This window comes from Platalea leucorodia, assembly GCF_965183815.1.
Source record: "Platalea leucorodia genome assembly, chromosome: 7".
NCBI lineage: Eukaryota > Metazoa > Chordata > Aves > Pelecaniformes > Threskiornithidae > Platalea > Platalea leucorodia.
The window spans coordinates 68,958,610-68,986,369 of NC_138829.1; the positions used below are offsets into that span (position 1 = coordinate 68,958,610).

Here is a 27,760-nt window from a genome sequence, read left to right on the forward strand (position 1 = left end):
CAGGCCCAAGAAGGATAAGCTAAGCATAGTATCTACAGAACATAGTATCTTGGATACTTCTGGTTGAATAAGCAGCTCTCCAAGTAGCTGTAGTATGGTTTTGAAAAGTCCTGTAAAACTTGGTTTACCCTCCCTCGCACACACCCCTGACAAAATACCAAAATCATTACTGCTTAATCAAGAGCAGTCATTAACCATCTCATTGCAGTTATCAACCATCTCATGGCATCCGTTGTAAAAGCACTGCTGTCAACTATATGTATCTTAGTCAAATCCAGTTCAGTTATGATCAATAGAGTTTGCCCATCTTAATTGCTTTGGCCTCCCCCTAATTAGATATATCTCTGCATTTACAGTTGTTTATTGTCACTGTGGCTGTTAAAAAGCTAATACATCCCACTAGAAAAGAAAACTAATTTATCTTAATTAAAGTAGGACTATTAAATCGAGCTAGCATCATTATAGCTGGATCTTTAGTGTCTGCAAATCCTCTGTATTACTGAGTCTATAAACATTCAAACCACATAAACACTTTAACTGAGTAATGAGCAAAGAACAAAGATGCAAACTCTGAACTTGAACAAAAATTAATTTTCCTTTATTTTGAGAGTCCATCTGCATTTTTCTAATAAAACAAAGGGATCTCCTTCACCCGTACAACACAAGGATGTTCCAAAGATTGTATCTGAGCCAAAAAGACATGCCTCTTTCTCAGACTACCTTGCAAAATCTTTCCACTCTCTTTTGAACATGCTTTCCCATGCGAATTGCGTTTTTCTTATTCTTACTGGTGCTGCCTGTCAAATAGACTAACTTGCCATTTCCAAATTCACAGTAGACGATTAATGCAAGACAGAATTTCAGACACTTCTCCTCCCTGCCACTGCTAACTATGCCTGGTTAAGAAAACTACCAAGTTTTCTTGAAATTTATAATCTTCCTAACACACAAGGTAACCGAATCAAACCACTTACCTTCAAGACAGCAGCTGTAACTAGTGCGTACTTTTAAACAAAAGCCTTTTCTAGCTCTCCATTTTATGGTTTTGTGAATAATGCCAGCAACTCTTACAACTCAGTATTTTTGCTCATTTCGAGACAGAAATTCTTATTAAGCAGTAAGAAAACCCTAAGCTTGTCAGATAAAACACTGAATTTAAACTGATATTTGAAATTTGCAGCTGATGAGAAGTATGCCCTCCATGAAACTCCTTAATTATCTCATAAACACCTGTGGCAATCACAACTCGCCCACATGAACTTCTGACCTTCACTAAGCCCTAATAAAATCGTAGCTGTAGATCACCTGAGAAGACTAATGGTCCTCCAGATGAGAGTATTGCAGCACACATTTCAGGTAGCTAACGTATCAGCTTCATGGAAGCTTAACTGGAGGAAATTTCAGCTGGTAGGCTTGCTCTTATCAAAAGGTCAACATTTTAGCTGCAACGTCAGTAAACCGAAAACTTATTTTCCATTGCTCAAAAATTATTCGCTTAGGGAGAAAACACTCTTCTCCTTGCAAACACAGCAAGCCTCTAACAGCGAAACATTCTGCTTTTATTCCACCAGAAGGACAAGATGACAGTCGACAGGTTGTTTAGAGACTGCAGTGTACCAATTGGCTTTGCCATGGTTGCCTGCGCTCCTGAACAAGGACGACTCTGCTAGCTCAACGCTACCTAAATCTCTGTCCTTTCGCAGATGCTCAGCAGAAGCTGCCTCAGAATAACAGTAGTGACCGTGAGCCCACTGGTGAGGGACATAAGGTTTCCTCCCCCCCACAAGCTACTCGGCGCAGAGATTATAACTAGTACGCCACTGAGCAAATTCAGTTCATGGTTTCCATGCCAAAGATGAAATTTAATGCAGACACAGTGGGCAACTACCATTACAGTGCAGAAGAGTGGGGGGCTTGGGAAGCAGAGGATCTGGAGAAGGAACAGCAAAGTTCAACGGGTACATAACCAGGCTGGTGTAACAAGGCTTCCTCCAGATCCTACCGGAGCAGGGACAGCACGGCATAAGGACTGCACACAACGCAGCAAGTGTGCAGCCACCCACAGGCTGTCTGCACACAATCCCACCCAAGCTTCTGCAGCTGGGTGCCTCGCCCCCTCGCTGCTCCCTGCAGGCAGCAGGCCGGTGAGGGAACCAGAAGCTGCAGAGCAGTTCTGCCTGTGCTGAGCGGACTTGAGTGAGCAGCACCTCTGCAGAATTATTAAACCCATTAATTTTTCTCTGGAAGAGCAAATCCTTTTAATTGCTATCGATACTATGATAACTCTAAAACACGCAGAATGAGCTGCAATGGGGCGTGGGAACACCAATGGCAATAACAACTGGATACTGATGTGGCGAGCTACTGCATTTAACAGTTATTTTCTTTTGAAACTGAACTACTAATTCCAAACATCTGTGCCTTATAGGACCCAGATTATCTGATACCCGATATCGTTATCTGATACATGAAAAATTAATCTGGTAATAACTTGTAAATTATATTCTTACAGTTTCCTAACAGGTAAATATTTCTATTATATACCTTATGAACTATATTAAATATTTAGTCTGGAATGCCAGATAACAACTCTTAGATATTTTCCCAAGATACTATGGGTTTGGTTTTTTTTTTTTTATTTCATTGTAAGTAATAAGCTGAAACGAGAGCTCAGTGGTGTCAAAATACTATCAGAAAAAATCAGTACAGCTATAAATACAGAAGGCACAGCTACATGGTGTTATGAAACACGGTTCAGAGATTCCTGAACTGGTGCTGCATTATGCTTTACAGATGCACATCTGAAGATACTGAAGTGGGTCTGGATACCATGCAGATTCAGCACGACACAACCTCAGCTGTCACATCATTACATTTTATAGGGTGTCATTCATTTCTACGGCTAGGCCAATTCATCCTATGGGCCAATTTCTACTTATCTTATTCATTTAAGTTAGTAGGTCAGGAGGACAAGTGGGAACTTTCAATTAGACAGAATGAAATGAGAAACACCAAGCATCCAGAAGACGTGTGGGAAAGGAGGGAAGAGAAGAAGAAGCTGCCCTTTAGACCCAGCTCACCAAAAGTCCAGTCTTCCTAATGCTCAGAAATACTACGGTCACAAGACGCAAAGCACTGATCTAATATCAAGAATTTTTCAAGGAGTAACTCTGCCTACGCTATTCTACCTCTCCCCAGAGCCAGGTCTCACCTGTCCTCCCCCCCAGGTTGCATAAAGTCAGTATAAAAGCACTAAACTTTGTGCTCTGGTATGAAGACACAGCAATACACACAAGCATGCACCCAGTAATTAGCCCACAGGGGGTTAATTATTATCATGCATCATTGCATTATCATGCCTTCATGCAGCCTTTTGTTTCATTTTATTTTCATTATAATCAGGTGCAACGACAGATGTTGTCAGTGCCAGAAGTGACACTAATCCTGGGCTTCTTCCATAAACGCCTCTGGTATGCGCGGTTATCTTCAGGGCGTATCTGCCTCGGTATGCTGCTGTTCATTGTATTAGCTGTTTATTTGCACTCGAAAGCTTTGCAATATTCATTACCGTGATGCATCATTTTACAAATGAAAATGCTGAGGACAAAACCTAAGATGTGCATTATTGGCTACGTGCACAGTGTAATTAACATGCATATGATCCGTATGCAAATCATGTTATTGAAAATAGTGACTATTAGCATAACAAGTGCTTATTATTTATTGAGATGCAACTCAAGCAGGCATCCTGCTGGGGTCTAACATCCTTCCTTTAAACAGCACCATCTTTTCTTTCTTCATTTACACATTCTTCTCTCCTCTTGATGATTAACAGCACAGAAAACAGGGAGACTCCCTTCAGTGCCTTTGTTTAAAGGGGGAAATCTTGTGTGTTTAATTGTCCTCCAGCATCTGATCCAGTTCAAAGCTCAGCAGAGCCTCGCCTATGGTGCTACATTCCCCTCCCACCCCCATCACCACTGAACTGCAGGCTGTTCAAACGATCCATTAATATATGCAACTTCACCTACATTATCTCTCTCTAATTCTTAACTGATAACAAGTTAAAAGCAGTTAGGCTTCTTTTTCTGTCTTTTTTTTTTTTTTTTTTTTTTTTTTAGGAATAAAATGGGAATAAAGTGGGAGAAAACAAAAGCTCAACTGTGCAAGGTCATAAGCCTTTTTAATGTCATGCCACCATTCTCCCATCGTACTTCAGATGAATTGAACCTTGTAATTATTCCAGCCATGAAATGTAACAGAAAAGCACAATTTTACTTTTTTTTTTTTTTTTTTTGGTAGGTCTGAGCAAAGCTTTCTTGCTGATCAGTTCTGTTAGCCCTGTCTGCCGAGGGGTCTGTATCACTGATGCTGGCGCCGTTTCCTCCCTCCACTCCCTACCCTGCAGAAGTCCTGAGGTCCCAGGGTCTCTGCAGGACTCTTTAACCTTTCCTAGCATTTCTGTAAGAGCAAAAACTTGCAAAACTGTTCCTTGCCCAGTAATTCCTTCCCCAGCCCCAGCCCTGCTGGGTTTTACGCCTCATGTTTGTTCTCTCTGAGGCTACACCCTCTGCTTCAGAGATGGCTGTGTTACAGTAATGAAATAATTAGCAAGGGGAATGATTTCAATTATTTATAATTTTGCCAAAATTGAGCTGTTTGGCCAGAAGTTTTCCAAGCTGCATGCCAACCTAAGGATGGACTTCGGTCTCAGTCAAAAACAGCACAACAATTCCTCAGTATTGTTAGAAAATATACATGATTTTTACTATTAGGTTACATCAATCTTCCCTAAGAAACCTTGTCTTGCAATATAAATTTTTTATTTGGTTTGGAGGGCCCTGGAGAACGGGGACAATAAGTCAAGAAGGGAAGCTGAGACTGTATGCAGAGAATAAGTGGAAAAAAGAAAAGGAAAGGGAAAACAAATTTAGTTGGAAACTCTGAAGTCGAAGGCTGGGACCTGGTGCGCAAAAGCAACAGAACTGGGACAAGAAGCTTCAGGTGGGCCTGGAGAACAAAAAAATAGGTGTGGGACAAATTAGAAAGGAAATATCAGAACTGAAATTGTCTGTAAAAACACATTGTGATATATCCTTTCATGATGGATTTTTTTTTCTTTTTTTTTTTTTCTTTTTATGACTCCTATTTGACTGCAGGAGACAGATCTGCTGCAGAGGGGGATCACTGCTCTACCAGGATGACGGCTGTTCCTTGGGGAAGCCCTGCCTGCTTGTTGCAGCAGATGGACTATGCACAACCACCATTTTCTGTTGATGCCATTTTTCCTATGCAATACATGTACAGGCCCAAATTGTTCCCCACCCACTCATTCTTTCTTTGAGATCCTGAGAACTTTGTAGGCCTACCTTCTAACCGCACACAACACCTTTACACCACAGTGGTGACCCAAAGGCAACTTAGAAGCAGTAACTGGAATCCAGCTGGAATTTTATTTTGTTAAAAAGAGGTTTTAAGGCACTCTCTCCCCACCTCTACTTTAGCAAGCTTTAAATAAAACTCAAACTGCCAGTTCTGCTACTGCTACAGCAATGTTTTAGAGATGGTTTGGAATTTTTTTATTAAATATCATTATCATCCTGTTGGTTTATAAAAAAATGTAACTCTTCACAACACTAAGAAGACTCCCTTGGACCCTTTGTTAATTTTCATAGTTAAGTCATCCAGGGGGGATGTGGGAGTTCAAGGATTCAACCTTAATTCTTTCCATCCTACTTCCATGACCTGATAGCTCCACAATAGCCAAGAGCCCAATTAACACCTTTCAGTACCTTGTGCTGATATTATTTCCAGCAAATAATTTGGCAGGAGAGACAGAGAAAAATATTCTTAAAGAAACAACCCAAATAGAGGAGGCCAAAACTGAGATCCCTGCTCCAGTCAGGCACAGCAGAGACCTCAACTTGACTTTTTACATTAGAACCCTAATCACTGCATCACTACTCTGTAAGGGAAAAACAAGAACAAAACCCAAACCCTTATCTTCTGTTTTATTCCCGTGCAATAATGAAATGAAAATAATTTTAAACCAGCCCCTCATCTCTCTGTCCTATTTCAACATTGGCAGAACGTGTCCATCTTGTTAAGGCTGAGCTGTGAAATGGTGTCTCACTTTGCTATCAGAGACTTAACATAAAGTAGTACTGATAAAGACAGCTCTAGTTAGTGAATTCTTCTAGAATTGAGGAGTGGTCATTGGATATCTTTGTTTAGAGACTTCAATGAAGTGAACTGCACAAGGGATAAGAAGATCAAAGGATAAAAATCACTAGATGTACCCCCCCAAAAAAAGAAACAAAACCCACCCCAGATTACTAGGTGGATTAATGCAAGCATTCATATTTTGCATCGTAACAGGCACACCTAACAAACTATGAGGAAAGTCCTTGCCTTCAGTATTAATAATGACATAAACAAAGATTCATCTGGAAAACCCCTCTTTGGTTATTCATGCCACTTTCCCTCTAATGTGTGATTGTGCTATGGTTCGTACAGATTTGTGAAGACCCAAAGGACAGACTTCCCAGAGACTAGTTTACAAGTCAGAAAACGCCAGAGAGGTTTTCCTTATAATTACGCTATGTTTTCCTTGTCTCCCTTGAGTCCATTCTACTTAGGTTATAGCTACAATTCGCTACTATTCCTGAAAATGCCCAAAGAAAGTTTTGTTCTCCTCCCATGATTCCACCCAGCCTTGCTTAGCCAAGTCCTAAGTTGCCTTTGGCTCTCATTTTTTTCTTACTAAAATAATTCCTTGTTCCTAAATGATTCGATAACATATACATTGCCATAATAAACTTAACCGCATCGCCATGTATTGCAAACTCCCTCATTCCAATGGTGTTAAAATCTAGAAGTAAAATCAGAGACTGATGTCATTAAATAAGAGGAGAATGTATCCAAAGTGGGGAGCGACTTTAAGAATCAAACAAGCTTCATGGACGAAGCTGGGTTTCAGTAATTCGTTGAGGACAAAGGTAGACATGATGAAAGGCCAACATTGAAAGCACAATGCATGGCTTGGAAAGAGAGAAACGGCTGCAAGAGAAAACAATTTGGTAGCATAAAGGGGATGATGTAGGAAAGGTAAAATAACTGGGTCAAGCATGACTGGCATTGTGGTGGTGGAGAGAGGAGAAAACATATGGTATGACTCACAGGAAGGAATGATTATTTTATCAGTCACACGTTTAGCTCATTACAGCTAATGTAAGGTCAGCCCATAAAAACATGGTGAGAGAGAGAAGCAGAATGTCCCTAAAACCGAGAATCAGTCAGAAGCTATTGTAGAAAGGGACCCAAACTCTAAGCCACAGCATAGAAGATACCTCTGATTCTACCCTCTGGATCTTGGTGTTGGAGGCCAAACCACCAGCATGCTTTGACCAAAAGCAATGACAAGCAACTTCATGTTGCCATATGGCATATTTGCTTTTAATCTATATTAACAAAAAAAAAGGGCTTAGTGGTCATCATTAGAAGCCAACAAAGAATTTCAGTAGAGCACAGAACTCATATCCTGACTTCAGTGTGAAATCACAATCTTCTGATTTCAGAAATTGTGTCTTTCTTTTGCGTGCACATTTAAGACATCGGATATGTATAAATGCAGATTTCTTGCCGCCACCTGATCCATTTCATGAGTCCTTTGGTTCAGAAATGCTCTCAAAGCACAGAAGGATAAATTCTCTATCTAGGAGTAGACAGAGAATACACATAGTCCCAAAATATGGATTAAGAGGAGTATGGGGCTTTCCTGGATGAACATAACCCCTGTGAACTTCAGTTGGCACAGGATACTCATATTTTTCCCAGAGGCTCGTGTTGGTGATTCTTCCTTCTCCTTTTCCCTCTCCTCTCTTTCCATAGAGATATACAGTTATCTACAAATACATTCTAGCTATTTCCTGATAATATCCCGTTCTTCCCTCCTGCATTCAAAACAGTTCTAGTTTTGCAAACATTATGTTTTTGCAACATTATGTTTCAGTCATCTCTGAATATAAAAATGAAATCTCTGCATAAAAATGCAAATGAAACATAAAACTATGCATGTGCATATCAGATAGTATCAAATAACATCAATAGTTTCAAAGAGATGTTTAAGGCATTAAGTCATGTTACAAAGAGCATTTCTAGCTGCAAGTTTCATAACAAGAATAAATCAATCTTTACTATGAACATGAAAGAGGGAATAAAACCTTTTTGAACACTCAAGGTGGTTTGCTCATTTCCCCCAAACCAGAACGAATGAATTAGTTGATATATATGAAAATTAACTTTAACTAACAACATAATCAGAGAAGATAAACTTTAAAGTTAAAATTAGATTAAAAAGATAAAAACTTTACTTGGGGCTGATGAGAGCACATGGTAACTCCACAGTAGCTGCTGAGCTGAGCCTTTGTCAGTTAAGAAATAACAAAAAAAAAAAAAAAAAAATCATATAGTTAAAAAGAGCTGACCTCAGCCCTTGGACTTTGCTCAGGCACTAATCAGACTTCCAATGTTTCGTGCTGATCCTCTGGCTACTTATTGACCATCTATACCTGGACACACATAAACATAGCCTCTAGCAACGTGGTAGTTACTCAGGCTCCCTGCGCTAACTCCACACACAGGTTTCGCACTGTTCCAATGCCACTTACGTCAAATTAATTAGTCTCAAATTGCAGCAATCAGCGTTAATAAAATTAGATGTTTTATTTTTAGTGAGAATATCAAAAACTTTTACTAATAAAACCAAATTACACACATTCTCATAATACTGCTGTACCAGCACAATGTAGCTCCAAGTGTTTCCACTGTAGAGTATGCAATTATTTATCCTGGCCAAATGTATATTTAACTGTATGTACTTAAGCAACAGAAGACTATCATGTGAAAGCCTTAATGCCTGTTTATATAATAGCAGAGCATTTTTAAGCCCCACGCAGCTGCGTTAACACTGGGCCGTTTAAGCCTCAGGATGTTGGGGCTCATCTCAGAAAAATCAGGAGCAAAGTGACTACTTGTTCTGTGGAGTCTCAACTTCACTGTGAATCCTGTTAGCTGTCATAAAAAGGTCACAAAGTCACCTTATCATACTGCTGGAAAATCCTTATAGCATGAGGAAGCTGAGGAATAGAGAAGAGCAGAATAGGACTTACAGATAAGAAGGGTGCTGACCCCCAATATGGAATAGCTTGTTGGCCACCAAGGAAGTTATGACACCAAGGAATGGCCTGATATAAAAGCAGTAGCTCCAAGAATCCCAGGGCAGCAAAAATATAATTATGCACTTTTGTCCCTGCCCCTCCCTCAGTACTCCTACTGCAAAACGCAGCACACGGCTCTCCAGAGCTGGGAAGTCCTTCCAGTGGGGACAGGCGTTCATTCTACATGGTCCATGTGCCCCGATTTCTGCACTTCTGCCTGCCCACCAGCTTTCAGGAGTCACTCTGTACCCGTGGAACAGCAAACACTGTGTAGACATACATGGGAAATGAGACATTCCCCTCTTTATGAAAAACCCAGGTATAGTTGGCAGATAAGGTCTGTGAGAGGAGGGAAGAGAGTACAACTCTTTCTGAAGTGCCATGGAAATAGGGAGTGAACCTTCATTTTATCTGAACCTATCTTCTGCCTCGATGAGTACTAGGTCGGGGACACTTCTGTTTCTTTTGACATCAGTCAGCCCAAAAGTATCCCCCTTGCTTCATTACCTTCTTAACACAGGAGCTGCCATTCGGGACAGCTGAAGGAGACAACTGCTTATGAAATACGTAGCGTTTTAAATATGAGCTCAAAGTTGTGGATACCTTACAGCTTCTCCTGCCACGCTGCAGACGTGGATGTGTATTGGACATACAGTGCTATGAGTACCATCCAACTTTAAACATTTAATTAGTTAGCTGTCGAAATTAGGAGTCTCATTTCCCTGTATAGGCAATAGATCCTGCAAAGCATCTGGATATCCTGAATTCCTTGGAGCCTTCTCACTGATGATACAGAGGGTGTCCCCCCACTGCACCTGCAGTACCGTGTTTGAACGCTCTTCACTGGAGGGGACAAGACTGGGAATAAATGACTGAATATTCAATAAACATAATCAGTAGAGCAAAGAAAAAGAAACAAAAAACCCCAGCAAAGCTCAGAAGAGCATGCAGGAAGACACATGCATCTCACATTTGGACTCAGAATTTTGATATCATTTTCCAAACAATACAATTACAGGAAACATTCAGCCATGAAACAGAAAGCTTAGATCCTGGCTATTAACGTTAATATTTCTGTTAACATGTAGAGCTAATACTAATAGAATATTAGTATAATCACAAGAGAATACATAGGTGTAGAACAGAAGCAAAGAAAACTAACAAAAAATTCTAATGAAATGTACAATTATGGACAACTCCACAGCCCCAACAAACTATCTAAGACGGGCAAACAAAGACCAAAGGGAGAATCTTTAGGTTTTCTGGTAATAAGACATTTAGAAAAGCACACAATATTTGAAAAAAACATCTGTCTTGAAATTTGCTTTACAGCCACAATGAGCTTCCACGCTCGTCAAACAGCCCAAAACTGGGATTCTTCTTTTGGAGTCTGACAGCTGTCTGCTATTAGTCTTATCTATTCAATCTCCAAATCCCAAACTCAGAGGTTACTGGTGTAGGTCAGTTGTGAGACTATGTTGACTCTCTTGCCATTCGACATGGAAAACCAAATAACAAAGTCTGCACTATGTCAGCAGGCATTTCACATTCTTCGGTTTGTCATGCAAAGCACAAAGACCCTGATACAGTTCAAAATGGTCTTTGTATCTACAATCTTGTTTACCCTTGGAATACAAGCTTAATTTCCCACATGCCTAAAGTGTTTTAAAAGCCACTTCATACAACAGAAAAGACAGTGCTAATCTCTGGCAATGGAACCAGAAATATTGAGGGTTTCAGAAGAGCCTCCAAATCAGCACTTAGATCAACTTTATACTTATACACATAAAGTGGGTGTGTATGAAAGGAAATGTCACTTCAGGAAAATCTAGTTCTAGCAGCGTAGGCTCGTGATTTTGCCATCTCTAGATGCAAATTATTCAGCTACTTAAACTAGGCAGTTCTTCCTACTTCTACAGAATCAGTATCCACAATTCTGAAAAAGGTAAGGTCCCTTCACCTGTATACATGCAGCAGTGCAACCTTCTGGGGCAGTGACAAACTGTCCACAATGGAATATACGGGCAAAGTGAAAGCCCTAACTTAGCCATGACGAGTTGCTCCCTTGACGGCACCTGCCACCTTCCATTAGCTTTGTAGCAAACTTCAGCTTAAGCATTTTAATTAGATGATACAGCAGAGGTGGAAATACCCCCTAAAATATAAAGGAATGCAGAATCGGAATCACAGCAACAAAAGCAAGGGGCATGACACAAGGAAAAAAGTTTCAACAAGAAATGCAGTTCCTAAAACCTAGATCCAGCCTCTCTCTTCAGCATTTACATCTAAGCAAAAAGGCAATTCTGAAGAAGGCGTTTAAAACTATAGTGGCAGTCAAAAACATAAAGATTGCCTAATCTACTAACTTTGCAGGGAAGAGCTTGCAATTGTGGGGTGTTTTGGTTGGTTGGTTTTTAGTGTTGAGTGGTAGAACTGTTCCTCCTCATTGGAAGAAAGCTCTTGAAAAAGGTGAAGAACTGCTCTCAACTGCCTTGTCAGCCTGTGGAGCCACTAAAACAAGTACTAGTTACAAGAGAAGAATAGGATAATTCTTGGCTTCTTGGACACACATAGGTCCTAACTACAGTAAAACCTGCTTTTTTTTTGTGGCCATGGATCCATGGAAAAGGGACCCTCCCATAGGAAAACAAATTGCGTTTTTACAAAAAGTCTCTCAACTAATAGGCACAAAACTGCTTCAAGTACCAAACCTCCCCACATCAATCATACACCCACTATTGCTACATGATGTGATAATCTAGAGCCTGGACAGAAATTTTTAAACGAATACTTCCTCTGCTGAAAAATTATCTACTTCCTTAAGTCATCCCCTCTTCTTTCTAGCCTTCAAACAGCTCCCAGCCTCAGTTAATTGTTCAAAGCAAACTCTTTGCTGACGATCATGTAATGAGTAAAATTAAACCAAGCCTGAGAACCAAACAAAGCTTTCCAACATATCTCCATTCCATCATGCCTCTCTAAACAGAACTGACACTATCACCAAATCCTACATAAGTGCTTCCCAGAATGTAGTATACTTCACCCAGCATACCATATGTATCCCCAAAAGTGGGGGGGGGGGGGGGGGGGGGGAGAAAAAAAAGTATTACTGTGCTCACTGAATGAATTCACATGCAAGCCACAAAGTCAAGAAGAACCTGGTCACCCAAGGGGGGCAATTCTCACACAGGCACTTCATCTCTGACCTCTTCCTTCTCATCTTCAAGGGAGTTCTATAAAGCATCTTCAAAGAATAAACCAGAGTATTAAAATAACAACTCTGGTGGATATTAAAAACCATAGATTCAATAAAGAGACACTCTTTACTGCCTGTAATAATTTGCTCCCTCTCCCCGTGTTACACAGATGATAAATCACCCATCTCTCTCTTTTCTAAAACATGCAAACATCATTATCATGGCTTTCCTTGCTAAATCTTCCTCTGCTTCTCAAGTATTGCCTGTCTTTAAGAGTTAGTCTAACCTACTAACACATCCAGGTAAATTTAGAGCAACTGTTCTTCAACTTGCGTTTAGTAATGGAAATTCTTGCTTCTGTTTTAGACCTGAAGAAAAAGCTTACATGCCCAGAAGTTTGTCATCTTTAGCCCACTGAAACGGATCCGCCAAAAGACATTGCTTCCCTTGACTAACCTTGCCTTGTTTGAAAGTAGAATGTCTTTTTTTTTTCCTTTTGGTACTGCTAATTTCAGCCCTCGGGTATAACTACTATACCTTTGCTTTCAACTACTATTTGTTGCTTAACTTTGCAATTACTTTATGTAACCTAAAACCACTTTGGATTACAGCTTGTAAAAAGATTCCTTGGAAAATAAAAGTATACGGTATTGTGATTCTAATCAGCAGATCCCAAGGCCATAAACTTCAAAGAATCTTTGCAATGTGAATTTCCCTGTTTCTGTGAGTCAGTTTTCAAGATAAATGTGGGATCTTTCAAAGACACAGAGATAGGTATCTATAGGCACCAAGGTACAACTTGCATATATAGAGGCAGTAGTATTTTTTCTAACTTAGTGATAAAATCCAAACAGATGGTCGAGCAGAGTAGAAGATCTGTTAGGCATCGGTAATTTCACCACTCTTGGGACTTTGCTGTTAAGCAACTATATATGGGCATATATTTACAAATTGCAGAGATTCACAGCACAGATACAGTGAGCAATGAATGCTTGGGTGTTGGCACTTACTTTTTGATCTATATTATCTTAAAACAATTTAGAGACTTTTAAGTTATTTTCTAGAAAACTATGCTTATTTAGTATACAGGATCCTTATATAGGGGTACTCCACTGTCCTAGTGAAGAAAAAAATGGGAAAAGTAGAATTTATAAATTATTTTAATCTTAACAACTGAACGCAAGTGCAATTGCCAGGGCTTTCTGGAAGTGAAGGAACTGTGAAATGATAGCATGAAATCTTCCTGGCAGAGTGGTAATAGCTTGGCAGCAACCTCCTTAGCCGAGATCTCCTGAGGTCTGTAGATGATTTCAACGGATATAGTTACTCCTCCTCCTGACAGAAAGGACATCCTCCCTCCACAAACCCATTCACATAAAATACCAGCTGAATCTCCCTGCAAGTTCATTTACTGTGAAACTCCACAAACACTTATGTCAACACTCCTGAGGGAGCATTGCAGGAGCAGGAGATGCTGTGGGGGAAGGAGATGATGGGAATTCCACTGCCATTACAATGCAGGAATATCTGTTTCTATGTATTTTTACAACAGTTGGGTCCATCTAAAGTATAAGATAAAACCCAGTCATGTTTTAACATTTTAAGACCAAGACTATCCGGTCTATGTTTCTATATGCATCTATTAACCAGACACATTTTCTCTGTTTTTCCCCTTTTCTTATGCATCATGCTACCACTGCTAGAGTAGCAAAACTACCATAATGAGGAGATGGGTAGTAATGAGGTAGTATTGCTAACAGATATTCTCTGTGAATGGAGGACTTCACTCCTCATTTGCAAAGTCAGGAGTTGCAGACACCTTCATTTAATTTTAGCTGCATTGTCTCAGTTAAGAAGAAAAACTGAAAATACACGCTCAGGACTTAAAGCTGTCTTTCCTACTATAAAACTACATAAAGAGTATCTTAAAAATTTCCTTTTTTTTTTTTTTTTTTTTTTTTTTGCTTATATTGTAACATTTTTCCATTGTCTACAATAGAGTAGAAACTAAAAAGAAGAAAATTTGATGCGGCTTCTATGCGATATCCATCAGCACCATGTCTGTAATTCTGCTTTCAGTGGCATTTGCCTCCTTCCAAAAGCAGTGACATCTCCTTCTCTCCCCACTTTTCAGAACAGGCCAATATTGCCCCCAACTCAATGACTTGCTTCAACTTGCTTTTCAGCTCTTCTGAAGTGTGATCCAAGTTCCCATGGTTATGAAGGCAGTCCAACAATCTCCCTCCAGCACTGAACACTAACCCATCTTTTTAGTAATCTCGTCACTGTAATAGGATTAAAGAAATTAAATTGCAGTTAGTGAATTTAAACATACTCTAGTCAAAGGGTTTTACTCCATGAGTGAATGTGAAGCGTTGTCTACTACCTGAGATAAGAGACATAGAAATAACCTTAATCTGTTTTTATAAAATGCAAAATAACAGCAAAATAATACTCTTCAGCTATTTTTGAAAGCTGTAATTTTTACCATTTATAGAAATTACTATAAATCATATCATCTGAAAAAATCTGCACTCAATGACATTCTTATTAATAGTGATATATCCGTGCTCTGCATGGAATATTCTCTGGCTTTCTCTGCTTGGTTTCTGCTTCACTTCCAATTCTTCTTTCCTGTCCATCTCCTCTCCTGATTCCACAGTCTCCTCTGGGATTATCCAAAAATCGTGCCAAAAGCAGGAAATGCTACCGAAATGCTACCGACTGCCAGAAGCCAGCTTCAGTCACAAGTCCTTCCGAGAGTTAAACTGAATATGGTCTTGTTTTTAACTAAGAGATGGGGAGATGTGGTGCTTGGGGACATGGTTTAGTGGTGGGTTTGGCAGTGCTGGGTTAACAGTTGGACTTGATGATCTTCAAGGTCTTTTCCAACTTAAACAATTATATGATTCTATGATTCTAAGACTGTCATTGTAGTCATGATAGATCTGAACCATGATACAGAAACACTCTTGAAGAGCATGCTCAACACCTGAGCCATGTTTTACCTAGAGTCCACCAATGCCATAGCTGTGGAAGTACCAAGACAATGTAAGCTGCTATCTGATGAGACAGGTCCTTATAATCAGAAGCTGGGAAGACCTTTATATGCCTTACACTCTTATGCAAAGACCTGTAATTCATGCAACCTCAAATTAAATTGTAAAAGTGAAACAATCCAAGTTAATCATGCTCGGAAGTAGTTATTTAAGAACTTCATCACTGAGGATTTTTAAAAAAGTCATATAGACATTTCCCTAATAACAGCATGAAAGTTACTCTTGACAAGCTCACATTCATCAATATAGTCTCCTGTCCTATTCACAAGGATATGATAAATCAGCACAGGTCTGAATTATCTTCTCTAAATAATAGGTTATACAAGTAAGCAATTACAGAAAGATTTACTCAAATCTTAAGTTTCAAATTTCTTCCCTCTTATCTATATGTATTCATAAATGCAAGTTACATATATGAAAGTAAGAGCAGAATTTAGTCTCAGATCAAGCAGCTGTGCCTGACAATGCGAAATCCACTTAAAAAACCAGATGGTACACACCAAGTCCGTATATATAGAAGAGACAAAACCATAGGTGGCTAATTTGCAACCTTTAAAAAAAAAAAAAAAATCACAAACTAAATAAAAGGCATTTGTAATGCCTTTTTTCATTAAAAATGCCTTTGTTCTATGCAAACACAAATTGTCTTGAAGTGAATAAATAAGCTCAGCTGTGTTCTGCAATGATTCCATTAACCTTGCAATCAAGCATTAAATTAAATTGCCTTGTTTGGATTTCCCTGCTGTGGGGAGAAATGTACCTTCTAAGGTCTCTGCTTTATGTTACCAGAGCCAATGACTAAAAGCTTCACAACTAAACTTCTACAATTAATAACACAAGAAACTAAACAAGTAATCATACTGCAAAAATTCCTCTGATAACTTGTTAATGATTAACCTTATACTCAAAGGTTCATAGCTTTTCACACTCGTTCTCCCATGCATTCAATTAACATCTGCTTTGAACAAGTTAAACGTAATCTTCATACGTTTTCTAGGTGTACCAATAAAGCAACTCAGCGCTCCTGCTTGCTGCCTCCATTCACAGAATGAAGAAAGCGATTCATTACGGCACCGTTTTATTCAACTCCTTTTCTTTATGCCAGTTTTCACCCTGGAAAAACTGCTGCTCAAACCAAGATGAATTTTTTGTTTAAACTGCACATCATGATCACCCAGCAACCAAAGAGGAGCTGTTTTTACATCACTGCCCTCCTGTATAATCTCCTGCATAAGGTGAGTAGGCTGACATTCTAGATAGAAAAGACTAAATCAAAACAACACATAATGATGGCACCAGCTCTGGGACCAAGGGTAATTTTTTTTGTGATCCCATGTTGCAGCTGAATTGCCAGCCATACAGAGTCTTTATTGTGTGTAAAGTCCGTTCCCTCCAAGTGAACTGAAAGAATGACTTTCAAAGCTGAAACAATTGACATGAACTAGGGATTGCATTTCAGCATGTCACAATCCCATTCTAAATGGAATACATTTAAACATAATAAAAATAACCTCTCTTGTCGAACGTACGTAATTGGTCTTCATGTGCGGTGTCTTCAGGGAAGGAGCTTAGCAAAGAAAACGTGAGAATAATTTACGTGCCAAGAAAAAGTGTTGCAAGCACAGAAACTATTAGACAGGGGAAGGAATCAATGATGAGGAATGTATCACTAGCTCTCCAGAAAGCTGACTGTTACTTAAACAATAATATAATTTATATTAGACCAATTCTGTATTGTTAACATATAGCTTCTGTTAACGTGGCAATGTTCAGAAGCCACAGCAACCATCGAGGATGATACTTGATTAGTCTTCAGTTGCATCACCAGGTGGCAATGCCTTCACCCGCGGTCAACCAGGAGCCAGTGCTGTTGGCTGAGTAGGGGTTTCAAGTTGCAAATTTCAGAAAGCGATATGAGCTCCTGAAAAATCCAGGCATATTTTACAACTGGCAAGCATATGTTGACATAGTGATTGAAAGTGAGCTGAGATTCTCTGAGAGGTTTTAGTTCTTTTGTTTAGATTTACCATCCTGCTCTTTACTAATATCACGAGAACACCAAGGCAAATTTAGTGTGGCTTTCTATCTCCTTAGTAATCCATGCATCACTATCAAGAAAGTATCAGTCATATCACACTCGGACAATGGCATTACGTCCCAGGAAAGACTCATCAATAACAAAACAAAAAGAGAAAAAACTTTTAGTTCAGAAATTGGTTCAAACCTGTAACTCAGAATCCATGTTTTATACTTAGGGGCCCCTCACGGAAGAAAAAGGATACGGTTCACTTACTACATCAACAGTAACACTCATCAGGCTTTGGGTTTGGAAGGGAAAGAAGCAGCTATAGGCTGATGCCATTAAAAGCAAAAGTATTTAACCCATTTATCTCAACTCTAGCAGAATATAGGTCTCTCTGCTGTCCATCTCCCCGTCTTCCTTTATGATTGCACTCCCATAAATTGTGGATTTTTAGTCCCCTAATTCTTGATCTTTGACCTTGACCGTTCACGCTGAATCACTGGACTTCAACGAATCAGTGGAAATGAGAAGAGAATTAGGTCTTTTTTATTTCACACTATTAAAATAGAAGTTTTACGTTTTCTTGCGGTGCATCCTGTCCATAAAAGCCCAGATGAGATTTCAGCAAAGCAATCAGAAGACATAAAGTCAGCATTTATCCTGACACCTCTGCGAACATATAACCTAAAATACTCTGGAGAAACTTATACCCGTGTATTCAGCATCTGAATTCCCAAAGCTATTTCATCTTAGAGATCCAATATGCATTGGATACAGTGTGAATCAAACGCGCCATTATATGCGAGCATTTGCTGGATGAGACCTTACCTGTCAGCATCTCCGAGTCCCAGTGAAGTATTACGCTGCATCGTCTCCCGCACTGCAGCCATGCCATCAGGCAGCCGGTTTAGCCTTCGAGTATAGAGGCCCAGACCACCATCGGTCATATACCTTTAAAGAAGCAAAACGAAATGTCATATTTAGTAAAACAGTAAAACGTCTAGATATTACTGTAGCTCATATCTTCTGCATGTTTTTAACTGTATATTGCAATTTCCCCACTTTTGAGTTCAGACTAGTACGCAGAATATGAAGCAAGGAAAACTATTTTTTGCCTCTCATTGTTCTCCATTACATCTTGCGCGCTCTCTCATCAATAAGAATTGAATTTCAACGTAACTGTGACAAAGGAAGAATACTTAACTTTCATTAAGGATGCCTAGATGGAAGTCATTTAATATTTGTGAATGCTGTCATTAATTATCCCTCTCTGTCCAAAAAATGCGTGGTTTATACTGTCCTGAACTCTTCTGCGTGGGCTAAAACAGCACGATGGAAATCTCAGCGCTTTTACAAGTTAACTGCAAAAATCACATTGAGTTCATCCTAGATTTTGTCAATGGCCCATGAACAATGAGCATCCCAAGGTTTATTGGGAGAAATCAAAGTTGCAGCATGAAAGAAAAGGTTTTTTTCAACCTTGTTTTGGCTCCTACATCGCACTCTGTCTGCAACTGTGACCTAGAGACATCTGCATTTAAAAAGTGTTTCTATTCTTAGATATTAAGAAGGGTCAGGTATATAGATGATACTTTCACAAATTGCTAAGATAGCACATTTCTTACTTTCTAGTTTAGACAAATGAAAAATGAATAACAGAGATGACACTTGGTGGACAAGAATAGATAGACGTTGGTGATCATGAGGAACAATTCCTCACAATAATGCAGGCTGTGTCATCCAGCATTTTTGCTGAAGTCTGTACTGATGCAGACAGCAACAGCCATCACGTAACGTAACTTCGGGATGTGGTGGTAACCAAGAAAAGGAAGTTTTAAAAACCATACAACCACCTACCACTTTGGTTCAGTTTATGAATAAAATATTTTAATATATTAATACTGAAATTAAGAAGTTACTCCAGTCTTCTCGTTAGCAGCTTCTCAAGGAGCTGCCCTACATCAATATCTTAATAATGTTTTAAAATATTTTGTGGTCGCACAATGGTAGTAGGTAAACAAGTTCAAAGTGTCAAAATAAAACAGGAGGATTTTTCTCTTGGTGTAGCTTCCTTTCTAAAAGTATTTCTGCCTACAGATATGCGAGCTAGCTTTAAACTAGAAAGGCAAGTCCCACTTGCCTCTCAAGACGTTAGCACGGAGCGAGCTCTGTGCTACCACAATCAGTTCATCAGCCCACGTACATCTACAGGAGCAGCACTGACAGTTGTGTAAACACACCGTAAAGATTTTCACACACCCGAGACTGAAATAACTCTTAACAACTCTAGCAACACGGCTGCTGTCTCTGGCATACTGTTGGACACGTAACATACCTCACCCAGTTAGGAGCTGACGGGATTGTATCCTCTTAATCCTTTAGCCACTCTTAGCGAAATGACGGCAGCCCACAGAACAACATCCAGATACATGTGACACCTTCCTCTTGCTTAACAAGGCACAGAGCTTTTTCCCTAACAGCGAGGCACCCGCATCCGCAGCACAAAAGGACAGATGCTCCTAGCTGCAGCCAGCAATGCCTCTGCTGGCGAGAGGCTACTGCAACAGAAGTACTTAACCCACGTCAAATTCGATTACTACATTTATAAAAAGGCGATGGTAAAGACTCGAGAAGCCTTGCACACTCTGCTGCTCAGCATTTCAGTTAGATGTATAAATCTGCACGGGGCCTTCCCGGAACAACTGAGGAGTCTCTCTGGGGAGTCTAACAAAGAGGTTGCTAAGCCCGTCAAGTCAGACACGAGAGTATTCTCCGTTCAGCAGATCTGTGGGGACATGATTCTCCAAACTCCAAAACAGAGACTGTAAAAAGCAAGAGGAGCAGTTGCACCGTAACCCATGTGGAATTCGCCTTAGGTCTAGCATTCTAACTTTTGTTTGACATAGTTTATAAATATTTTATCATGGAAGAATACTTTTTTCCTTAAGCTACTAAAATAAAAGAAAGGGAAAGAAAAGTGGAACTTAAGACCATATTGTTATACAAAACATGCAAACAGCATTTTGCAAAAACATCTAATGTATGTACGCCAATTGGTTTATTGCAGATGCTTGTCTGCACACGAAACATGTTTCTGTATTAATACCCGTTGTACACGTACTGGGAAATGCAGCTTTTGGCTTTGCTGTCAGGTTTCTGGTGTATGACTAGTCCTTCGATAAAAAAGATCAACTACAGCTGAAATAGATTGTTCTCCATACTTATTGCTCAGAATATGTGACATGAAATATATTACTCTTAAGAGTTAGCCATGCTGAAATCAATGGAAAGCCGTTTCACTAACATCAACAGATTTCATCCTCTACACAGAAGCTCAGCAATCTGATAGATTAGAATAATTCTGCAGTGGCATCACACTGAAAACTAACAGTCAGATTTGCACTGGTTTTAAGCACTCATAAATCTTACATAAGTCAATGGAAGCTGGATGCCTTTGGCATCTTCGACAAGTAGATCATGAGTTCTTCTAACCAAGACCGAAGCACAGACATAGACGATGACTTTTACCCACTATACCAACAGGACAAGTTTCTTACATGCCAGGACAAAACAAGATAGGTTTTTGTATTTTGAAACAGTTTGTGTAATCACGGATTGAAAGCTTTGTAATTTTTATTACATGCAACGTCCTCTACCAAGGTATGTTTCATTCCAAAAAGATGGCAAAACGAACGATGCCTGAAGTCCTGCATGCAACAGTGAGGTGAAAGAAAGGAAGGTACTAGCTTCTAAATTCTGCTGAGAAAAATGCATTTACAATAAATAAACTTTACAATAAATGAAAAAAAAAATCTCTACTATGCATTGGTTAGTATGGAGGAGATTAAAAACTACTGGTGCCACAAATCTCCAGCCGTTGCTTTCTTTCCCTTCCTTCCCATCCCTTCAAAGTTAGAACTGTCTTGGCTCTCAGAAACTGCCTTGCCTTTAGGAATACAACATTATTATTGGAGCAGATTTTTGGTTTACGAGAAAGGAGAATATAATGAAGGTATATTTTTCTAAAGACAATCTTACAAGGTTTTACTCTGGGAGGAGTAATACCAGGAAATATCCTGCATGCATATAATTCTAACAGTACGCAACGCTATCTGAATTTATTGCCCTATCATACATCTACCCAATACGGAATGCCAGTATACTAGCCTCTCCTCTACAACGACTCATTGCAGTCCAAAGAATTCTATTAGGCCAGTTATCGATTAGGTGTAATTTCTTTGACTTTTCTTACTAAAAAACATGACAAATTTGTACTAGATACCTTGCCAGATTAATGAATTTAAGAACTCTGCAAGCACATTCAGTGCAAAAACAAGCCCTGCAAAGTATTCTTCTACCTGCCTCAAAGTAAGAAAAAGTTTAAACATATGATCTGAAAAAAAGCATAGTATCCAGACGGGTAAATTCTACATGTTCAAAAAATTTAATAGCTCAGATGCTTTGGGAATGGTACCAACAGCCAAGGGGAATAACTGCCTTTCATGAAGTTGAATATAATGACACTTAATGAATGGACAGTGAGACGGTGACGACGTTGGTTGAAAGGAGTTTCTGATCTTTTCAGGAATTAATGCTTAATACTCATCTCTCTAGTTTCACTCTTCATCAGCGAGGAAACACAATTAACCAAACTTCTTTGAATATGAAAAGACGCAGGTTAAACAAGAGCAGTACTATGCATTTCTAAGACACAACTGGAACTTAGAGCCCACTTTCTCGGTGACGCTTTTTTTCTCTAAGAAAGTGGCTCCCTGCCCTGTATTACAGGCATAAAGTAATTTGCTTTGGAGTTCCCTGGACAACCTGGACCTTTAAACTTCTCTTTTCTTTAGCCAAATACACCCTTTCTGTGCCTCTGAAGTTTTGAATGCTGTAATAAGTCCTTCCAAGTGCAATATTTTTAGGGTATTTCTGATGCTGAAGTAATTTATTTCCCTTTCCTGAAAGGCACGCAGAGGAAACAGGAACGGGTTATGCCAGGGATCAGTAAAATCCAGCGGTCTGAGTCACTTGACTTCTGTCCGCACTCCCTGCTTACCCATGTATACAGCCAACAGCACACCTACTTTTATGGTCTGACAACTCTACCACTTCATATATATTCATTTCACTCCTTCATGTATGAATATGAATTTTCCAATTTTGAAAATAGATAGCCAAGGGACAGGCATTCTTTATGTAAGTATTAGGAAGAGAAGGAGCAGCAGGTAAGTCAGCAGTGTACAGCAGACCGGGCAAACCTACCCTGATCTGCTCAGCATCGCACGGCTCCGTAATCCCGAACCCACAAGCAGGAAAGCAGCAACGTGCCCCAAAACTGGAGCTGACTCTGGCAGCCCAGGTGCTCCTGCCTTCTTCTTGGGGCTTTGGATTCAAGGTTAGTTTGGAAATAGCTGCCCAGGTGCCTCCTGGCAGAAGACTTGCCCAGCAAGCCAAGTGCTTGAAACTTGAAGAAACAAAAAGCTTGTAGGAATTACAGCTTTTGGATTATTCCATGTGTCAACATCCGCTTTGACACTCAGAAGTGTTCCCTTTTAGCTGCAGCAGTAACACTGTTATCCTTAATGTTTTCCTTTAAATGTTTATTTTCACCAGGCTTCATCTGCCTCATCATTACAGTCAAAGGAGATCAAGAGACTTAACAAGCTCTGAGTATCAAAGTCGTCGTCTAACTTTGCCGGTCGCTAAAAACCACCAACAGCAGAAAATTCCCCACTGCTCTTTCTGAAATACGATAAATGTGATCAAAACGATCCTGCTATTGCAACCAGGAATTTGTTCTAAATCTGACTTAAAAAGAAGTGTTAGCCTAACAGCAGGATGATGACAACGCCAAACTTCCCAGGTTAGTATGAATTTGGTCTGCATTTTCCATCATGACATTGGAATTAGACCATAGGACCTTTCCCCGTGTTTTCCCCACAAGTCCTTCCATCCATTATTCTTGCCTGCCCACTCCCCGTTACAATGCCCACCACATCAGCACAGTACTTCATCTCTCTAACCAAAGGGTTGAATGTATATCCTGTCTATAAGCCCATGTCTGGTTTAAATTCCATTCTTTGATCCACATGAATTTCAACAAAGGCATTCGGGAACAGAATTAGGTCCCGAGCTTTCAAATTGGGACTGCTAATACAATGCCCAAATCCCTAACGTTAGGCCAAGTATTACCTTTCAGGTTCATAGAAGCACAAACCTATTGCTCATTTCATTTAAAATTTAATTTTATATTTAAGGCAGTCTATAATTTATAAATTAATAGACTTTTACTAATAATCAGTAACTATTTGCAAGTAACAAACTAACGAATGAACTATGAATTGTTTTGAAGATGCTCAAACCCAGACATGGAGCAAACCCAGAAAAAACAATAAATGACTTGCAGTCTCAAAAAGCCTCATCACTGCTGGGAAGAAGGAGATACCGGTTCCACTAAAGGGTAAAACAGGAAAAATGACGTTATGCAAAACTGAAGTTTATTTGAGTTTCACAGTTTACTCGGAGAAACCTCTCACCTGTAGATCACTAATAAAATGAACGGTAGCTGCTTATTCACACTGTCCAAACCAGTCTAAAAGCAAAACAAGTTCACCCCTGTTAACTACTTAATCCTCAGACCTTTTTTTTTTTTTGGGGGGTGGGGGGGGTGGGGTGGGGGGTGGGTGGAGAGGAGGGGAGAAGGGAAGAAATCTACAGCCAGAAGTGGTTTCTGTGAAATCATTACTTTTCTGTTTGGAGATGTATTAAGACTGCCTGGCACAGAAGTCATTCGGCAGCCATCAGATAACAATTTTTGGGCACTGCTGCCCAGGGCTAAATTTATTTCTACAAGTCTTCTCAGCTGGGTCTCCCTTTCAAGAAGTCTGCAGGCTTGTTACTACAAAACTTGCCTTTGCTTGGGGAAGGAATTCCAAGGACAGTATATAGCCTGTAAGGGACCTGGGTGGCTGCTGCCACTATAGGTCAAATCTCATCCATGCCCCGACATCTGTTCCCTCCAAGACAATGGCTTCTTATCGAGCTTCTGAAGAAAATGGTTTCCTGTGGAATTAGCAGTCTTAGATAGACGTGGTTTAAGAGAAACTGTCAGTATGTAAGAGAAGAATATTGGACTGAAAGAAAGCATCTCTCACATCACTGCATCCATTCTTGTTTCAAAGAAGACTCTTCTAGAAGATGATCCTCTTTCCAACACTCACTCAACCTGTCTGCCAAAGGCACCTTCAGCTTCAATTCACCATCCTCTCAAGAAGAGGCTTGCTCCACCACCATTTTTAAAACCCTTTCACAAATCTAGTCAGCCCATCCAAGATGATGACACAGATTAGGCACTGAAAAGCATCCATTTAAGGCAACTGGACTTTCAAAAGCTAGAGTTAGTAGAGTAAGATTATACTGATATTTTTATATTCAATATGAATATTATGTTCTCCTTGCTTGCCTCAATTTCTCCCCCCTTCTTTAGGCTTTTTATGAGAAGAAAGGACAGGTTAAAGCCTTACTTATTCCTCTTCATCTATCTGGGAGTTGAATGGCCCTTCAGAAATGAATGGAGCACTGTATCTTGAAGGAGGACTCTGGCTACGGCAATGAGATTTCAAATGCCAATACTAACTATTAACAGCCCCCAAAGCAGGCTTCAAAGGAGCCAGGTGATTAACATATGTACAAGAAGATAGCAAGACCTGAGAAAACTCATGGGAAGAGACTAGGACAGATCCTCCCCAGATTTCACAGAGGAATCTGGGCAGTCACTCCTCAATGACTTCGCTAGGAGAAGCGAGGGCTTCATTACAGCATTAGGACTCATTAGGATTAGCAGAATTTTCCCCCTTGTAACCAAATGACCAGTAAAAGCTTCATTATTTTTTAAGATGCAATCTTGCTTAACTATATTTAGTGCCGTTTCCCACGTGTTTTCCCAAACTATATCGTTAGTTCTGAGCAGGTTTAGTTCCAGTCCAGTGAGACCATCGAGTTAGTCCTAAATTGTGTGGCTTAAGAGGCCTTGGCTCAGAGCTGCAAGCATTGCCTGTATGCAGGAGTTAGGCCATGGCAGATGTTAAGTCTCAGGTCTATGGCAAAGCCTCTCTAGCCCAAATCTATGTCCAGCATACTCAGATTATAGGCGAGCAGCACAAAAGGGTAGTTAAAAAAAATTGCTTCCTTCTCTGTCTGAGGGGATTAAAATCCACATTACTCATCTCACAGAAGAATTCATCTGACTATTTTCTTGCAGATGATCCACATCGACAAAGTCTGTATGATTGCATCTCCCTCTACTGGCTAGCCCCAGAGTGGGACCGTATTTTGTCCTTTAGAAGCTGTCCTTCTGCTCATATTACAAAAACCTACTGGCACTGAAGCAGCAGTTCAAATGCTGCTGAGGTGTTTATTACAGAAACAAGCCCAGAGTGGGATAATGGCTATTAAACGGTATTTTTGGTAGTCATTGACAATAGGACAGTAGGTACAAGTAAGCAGAAATACCACACACCACAACTTGTGAGTTCATTTTACTGACAAACACTACATGTGACCTAATATGGCCCTTTTTGGCAGTATAATGAATAAAAAGCTTGATTCCAGCTGATTCCAAGGTTGATTTATAGGCCTACGATGTCTTCCTATGCTGAATCCTATGCTGCAAGAGAAGTTCTATGAGAGCACGTTATCCGAGATATCATTTGTGATAAATGATCAAACATTGTTTTATTGATGAAGCTGACACCAGAACTATTCCTGAACTGAGTGCAATATTTAAGAATATTTAAAATAATATACAACATTAACAATATTGAAAATGCTTATGTAGTATTCTAGTCATGTCTCCTGTAAAGATCTTTAAGTACAGTTCTTGGAATAAGAATATTATTTTGATTTAAACACCGCCATAATTTTTTTCTTTTCATTCTCACAGCACCAGGACATCTATGACTAAATCCAAAAGCTAGTTCTGACCCAGTTTCAACATAGTTTACTAAAAAGTCAGAAGTCAAAATTTCCCAATACCTTTTCATAAAAGTCAAAATTTTGAGTTTGCTTGCCTGACCCCTTCATTATTTGTGTTAATTATCTATTTACCATATATAGCTACTATTCCGCAATGCTGAAAAGATCAAAATGTAAGAAGCCAGTCCCAGCAAGACAGAAGGCAGTTCAAATAAACACTCTGCTCAAACACAGAAGAAAAATAAAATAAACCTCCTAATAATTCTTGGTCACGTTGAAGTGTTATAGCCACATAAGGAATGCAGTTCCAGCCATCCAGTGTATTTAGATGAAGTCTTATCGCTAAAATCATACCATTTAAAGAGCAATGTCCAGTAAAATGACTAACCCACTGTAACGCAAAGTGTACAGAAAAAATGCAGTGGTAATCACCATGGCAAAAAACAGGCTAGCATTGAATCGATGTACAGGGTGAACAGGTTCTCATTCAGACCATGATTAGCTCAGCCACTCTTGATTTCCAGCTAGCCACACGCTACCTGGAGCAGCAGCCATTCCTGTTACAGACAGCTTCGAAAGAAACAGTTTCTCTTAACTACTGTTACCAAGAGCAAATTCTTATTACCAGCGAACTGCATAGTCCTCCTTTCCTTTCTCTAAAACCTTAGCCCAAGTGAAGGTCTGTTATGCCACATATGAGCCTGACATCTGAAAAAGATGCGTCACTGTCTGACTGATACAGAACAAAATCAAGCAACCGAGCTGCAAGAATCCTACAAATATCAATTACACTTCAACACGCAATGAAATCAGTCCTCAATTTCAGCTCTTCATATCAAATTCTTCTTTGCGTCTTAATAGATACAACTCCTACATTTCAGCCTACAACACAACTCTACTTCAATGATGGGTTTGGTCCATGTTACTGAAGGGCAGACAGGCCTCTGCACCACAAAGATGATTTCTACCTAGGGCACAATGCTTTTGTGTGGGTTTGACGGACCTGAGCAGAAGCAGGGGTTAAAGCCTGATTCCCCAGCCCAGAGTGGTCTGCTCTCCCTTTTAGCATCCTTTCAGCCACGTTCCCAATTCACCTGCTTGTAGCGCTCATAGAAAGATGTCTGGGGAGCGTAAAGGCTCAAATAAACAAGAAGGAATCATAATCCCACGAGCATCGCGCACACAAATGCATTAAGAGGTTGTGGAAATAGAGATCTGGAATGGAAATGTATTGGCCCCAAAGCATCAAATAAATGGGGAGGTTAATAAAACAGTAAAAAGTCTCCC

General features: G+C 39.7%; 1 protein-coding gene across 3 annotated transcripts in view; it reads right to left on the reverse strand.

Annotated features, from left to right (window-relative positions):
* NAV2 (neuron navigator 2) overlaps window positions 1–27,760 on the reverse strand; it is a gene marked incomplete at its 5' end in the record, with an annotated part of 427,505 nt that overhangs the window by 67,140 nt on the left and 332,605 nt on the right. For all 3 annotated transcript variants that reach the window (XM_082317338.1, XM_082317337.1, XM_082317336.1), the window contains one exon: window positions 18,326–18,448. In XM_082317338.1, coding sequence (XP_082173464.1) covers window positions 18,326–18,448 — 123 coding nt within the window. The remainder of the gene's footprint in view (window positions 1–18,325; window positions 18,449–27,760) is intronic.